This window comes from Schistosoma mansoni (assembly GCF_000237925.1).
Source record: "Schistosoma mansoni, WGS project CABG00000000 data, supercontig 1225, strain Puerto Rico, whole genome shotgun sequence".
Classification (NCBI taxonomy): domain Eukaryota; kingdom Metazoa; phylum Platyhelminthes; class Trematoda; order Strigeidida; family Schistosomatidae; genus Schistosoma; species Schistosoma mansoni.
The window spans coordinates 1-5,457 of record NW_017386557.1 but is presented as its reverse complement, the minus strand read 5'-3'; the positions used below and the strand labels follow the sequence as shown (position 1 = coordinate 5,457).

Genomic DNA, 5,457 nt, shown 5'->3' with positions numbered 1-5,457 from the left:
ACGTGTGGAATCGCCCGTGTTAGACGCAGGCATCATACTCCTGTCAAGCATCAACATGAGTCGAGTGTCTAGATCAGATGAAGCAGTGAGAGACAGTTCAAAATCGAAATCGCCATCTACTTGTCGTAAACGATTAGACAGACTACCTGATAAGAATCCAAGAGAGGATAGTAACCGATGGTTAGAGACCTTGAAAGACATGCCTCAAAATCGTTTGCAATGGCGAAGGTGCATCCACTCTTTGTGTTCTACCAAATTATAATCTTCTGAATTCTTCATGTCTCTATCTTTTTTCTCTTTCCAGATTTATTTCACTGGATTATACTCCTTGAATAACATCTTCAAACCCTAGTATTTCGGATTACTGCTTATACTCTAATTACCTCTACCACTATGGGATTTGAATGGACAACTGCATCTCTGTGCTAATGTGGTATTGCAACTCGAACTGATGTACGTACGTACGAAGTTCTACGTTGTGACTGACTGATGGTAGATAAAGATTTATTTCACCATCGAAATACAAAACTCTCGGTGATAAACATGATAAATCTTCTGAGGGAATGCTTGAATCGGTTTCTTAAGCTCTTCTTATAACCTCAGGCTAAATTGACACGACAATTTGAACATGAAAGAAAAGGTGTGTATTATGGAAAGAACTCTTTACTCCAAGGTTAGTTTATGTACAGAGAACTGAGGGTATTTATAGCATTTCAGATGACCTTGGGCCTCTAAAAGGTTCTGAAACCCTGCCAAACATAGTAGCAGGACAGGTAATCATCCAATCAGAAATGTGATACGTGACGCATTACTTCCTAGATGTTCTTGAGAAACTTCTTCCTAATGCTGGTCAAATAAAAACTTTCCGGCGTTTTCCAAGTTCCTTTCGGCTTTTCTCAAGGAATTTTCTGGGTCTTCCCAACAAGCAAATACACTTAATTATGTAGTCTTTTGCACTGATTTTCTACAAACAAACATCAAATCAATAATAGCGGATTTTACACAAAGCAGGGGATATCATAATGGATTAGTACATGACCTCACTCTTAACTCACTCCTAACACTCATCTCTTTCATAAAAAATAGGTCCCCAATATCAATCGTCAGGAGATATAGACGTGATATGACCATTTATAAGGAAGTATGTTGGAAGAATGGTCAGGGTGGTTAAACCATTACCTGGTACCATTCGACTAAGTCACTGACTGTTGAACTGAGTTGTGTCAAAAGAAAAAAACTTCCAGATTGTCTCGAAATTAATTGCAATGGGCAAATGTATTGTGTTTTATCTATTTTTAAATTGTGAGTTTTAGTGTGATTTCATACCTTTTATCCCTTAATTTGAGTTGTTCTTTTCAAACCGTATATTTAGCTAGCTAGTATTATGGGTATTGTTACTTCTACTTGACTATTTTTCATTTGGTTAGTGTGCTCATATAAAGTGTGATAGTTTTGGACCAATACAAATATACACCTAGTCCTATTTTATTTCTGAATGGCCACTATAAGAAATATTACGAGCGATAATAAGACTTACATTGGTTCTTGTTTCGCATAACCAGAAGATTTGATTTTATGTCCAAATGTGACTGGTTTGTCTAATGATGTTTTATTTAATGTCGAAAATTGACTTTTATTTCTGTTACTGTCATTATTTTGAAAGAGTTGTTGTTTGTTGCAAGTATTCAACACGGAATTCGTTAACAAATCATATCTGTAAATAGTGATGTATATAAAAACACCTCCGGGAGGAAAAAAAATTGTTTATGGAATATGTTTTAGCAATATAAACACAAACTGAAGTTAATATTATGGACTAGGTTTTGCTAAACAGCCATTCAGAACCAACAGTTACTAGACAACTAGTTCGTCCTATTGTGGGACCCATATCAGTGGGTACCAACGACCCCATTAGATATTGAATCAATATTTTCAGGCCCAGTGGCTAGAAGGTTACATTTAGACTACTCAATTAGTATCCAATAATCTACATTTATAATACTAGCCAATTTGTAAAATAGTGAATGATCATCATTCATGGTTATTGATGACACTTATCTCACGCTAGACGTAACTGAACTTTATTAGTTAGTGTAGTATTGTGATGTGCGCTACTTATGTCGACATAAGTAATATATAACGCCAATTGGGAATAGAATGCCAGGCAGCAGAAGGTTGAGAAGATCGAGGAGGAAAGAACAGGAACAGAAAGTAATTGGGATGGAAATGAAAGAACAATGGAGTATGAAACAATTAATGGACATTTTGAAAATGAAGTATTGGAGTATGGTTTTTACATTTTACTAAGTAGCTCTGTAATTTTGTTGTTCTCACCTGTGTTTTAATTCACTACTGTATCAAGTGCAATTATACTAATTGGACCATATGAAATCTGACGTAATGAACGTTGTATTTGATGTTATAACGCTGAATTTTCCTGTCTACACTAATGGGATGTTAATTTACCTTAGACGGATGTTTACACTAGATACCCTTCCAGTGTCTGTTCTAAAGGACTTCAACACAATCAGATCAAGAGCACGTGACTAGCCTGACCAGAACGTAAGTAAATTTCCCCACCAAAACCGACAACAAGACCAATAATAATAAGGGTAGGGAGATATATAACTCATCCAATACATGTCAGACTAGCTACTAGTTTGACTAAGCAAACAACCATTATTTTTCTCGTCCACACATCAATTATTGAAGATGGTTTCCTATAAAAATGGCTTTGAAAACTTAAGTTCCATATCTGAAATCAGTTTTGAGTATGTACTGTTAATACTTTGGATAAGATATAAATTATCTTTCTTTTACTCGATTGGTTTTAAATATGAGTGTTTTACAACAAACAGAATTTTGAGACGATACTGAGCTCAGGTAGATGATTGTATGGTGATGTTCTTCAGGACAACGACTAAAATGACAAAATCAGACTGATCACCTCAGCGAATATAAACATTCACGATGGTGTTTGAATTTTCCTGTTGTTGATATGGTGGACTACAATTCATCAGCCTCTTTCGGCATACGTGCATCTTATGCGAATCATTGCAAGTCTTAAATGGAGTTGGAATAGTGGGTAGCAGTGTAATCAGGGACTCAAGTTTCGTTCAATCTGTGACTCGTCGGACCGTATATCCAACTGATCAGTCTCAAATAGGTTGAGACACTCGTCTTGGATCTGATTGCCAGCTACTATTCAAATTTTAATTAAAAAAAGAACTGTTGTCGAGTAACACAAAATTTGAGGGTGTTTTGTTCTTTGAGCTGGACGGTTTAGTCATGAAACTTTTAGTGTCTTTCTTGACAACATCAGTAAGATGAAAAATTCAATGGTCAAACGACACCAAAACAGTTATGTTACTTGGCAATAAATGATAGATATAGAGAACTGTTTGAAAGATTTTCATGTCCATTTGTTGCAGAAACATTTTCCAACGGTATGGTAAAAAATCCAACAGAGTCATTCTTACCGCGAATCCAAAAGTTCACAGCATTCTTGGAAAATAAAACGGACGAAATAATTCAAGTTTATATAAATTAACGGAACGTTTTTCTACAGGATGAGTTAAAAGATGGTTCCGTGTAACTGTTAAAACAGCTTTGTTGGTAATAAGCATCGAACAAGTAACTAAGATAACACTCAAGAGTATTTTTCACGAGAAGACTAAAGCTAGTCAGTGTTTTTGTGGGTTATACACTATATGTAGAAAACCTTTTGACCAAATATAGATGGATAATGTTGTTAACTTGGATAAGGACCTTGGTATTACACTATACAGTCGATTATTTATGAGGAGACAAGTCTTAGTTTGTATCTAGTTCTAGAGAGTCATATGGAACGTGCTAATTGGGAAGCCTAAAGACCACATGTTTAAGGCTAAATACTGGTAAAATTAACAGCGTAAAATTCAACAGTTATCGAATTCTTCTCCGATTAGTAATAATTTGTCAGTCCGAATACTTGTTGAACGATTATTTAATTTATAATTCTTAAATTGAAGAAGGAAGAAAGCATTGCAACAACGGGAATACTAGACAGACAAATGAATGACGACTGCCCAACCCAATAAGATGAGTCTACTGTATTTTATGGAGCGAATGAGATAAATTACGATGTCAGCATTCGATCATGCTCTATAAATAAAACCAAAAAACATTTATACTGGTGTATAATAACAAGTGATATCAACTGACAGGGGTTTTTCAAAAGCCTTGAGTGATAATGTTTGAGATGGATATTCTCTTCTATATGCGACATGTTGTTCAAAGTTGATTTATACCAACGCCCAGTACAAACATAGAAAGTGATGAGGTCGATAAAAGTAGGAACTTCACTTTTTCTGATAGTCACATCAGCCACCGTAACTTGTCGGTTGCCGACAGAACCATGGCATGAATGTATGGGCTCTCTTGATCGTTGGTGGCTTTGAAAACCTTATAGTACGAGGGAGATACCCATCTGTCATACAAATATCTAGTACACTGTGTCTTGATTCAGTCCTTTTCTTTGCAAGTGGGAAACACAACCTATCATAGTAGGATAAATAAAGTTTAAAAATAACTAATAATGAATATTTTTGAAGCATTAATCGTGTATAAAGGAACTGGTGAGTGATGCTGAGCTTAGATGTAAGGCCTTAGGTACAAATAGTATGCATGTTGACAAATTTGAACGTTCATTTACTGAGGTGTCTGTGACATCTATGAGAGATTCCTGGACATCAATTACTGTGAAGATTAAGACTGATTAAGATGAATTCTATTGGAAAATTGACAGTTGAAGTAAGACCAATAAATGAATATCTATTTGAGGCTTGTTAAGCAATGTATTTTTTGGTTAGATCATAATTTATAGACAGAGAGCTTTGTTAGTCTGATTTGTAAAACGTTATGTTAGTGGGATATAGATTGGACTAAGCATGTTTTATGCATGATGGTGTTGCTGCGCGCTGATTGGTTAATTTTGAACCGATCAGCCCGGGCATATTATTGCAGAAAAATCTATAAGCTTCTTATGCATATACTATAAATATATAAACGATATTTAAACTATTGATTGCTGATTGCGGATTGCTGTTCACTTATCATTATTATTTTGAATACAATTTCATTCCTGTTCAACGTGTTCTGATTTTGGGGTCTTGTCGAGTGTCATCGTATAAGAATACTAAGCAATAGGAATAGCTGGGTCGTTTATATAAAAAAAACCACAATTATAACACGTTACCTTAGAATACATGTTTCATTTTCTATCCTTTGTTAAATGTTAAAATACACACTTCCTCATCTATAGTTTTCTTTATTTATTTTGAACTACACTTCTCAAGTTCAGTTCGTGATTGTCATCTCTCCTAATAATTTAACTTTCCTGACCCTCACATGATTATTTTTCCTGAATGTACTGACGAGAAGTGTGGTAATTTGACATAATACCCAGTTTCGCCAGAC

General features: G+C 35.1%; 1 protein-coding gene across 1 annotated transcript; it reads right to left on the bottom strand.

The window, feature by feature from the left end:
- Positions 1-4,117: 4,117 nt before the first annotated feature.
- On the bottom strand, positions 4,118-4,267 carry Smp_206020 (unnamed protein product; the record flags this gene model as incomplete). Its single annotated transcript, XM_018792709.1, has 1 exon — positions 4,118-4,267. One exon carries the CDS (start codon positions 4,265-4,267, stop codon positions 4,118-4,120), a length of 150 nt encoding a protein of 49 aa, XP_018644802.1.
- Between the last annotated feature and the right edge of the window lie 1,190 nt (positions 4,268-5,457).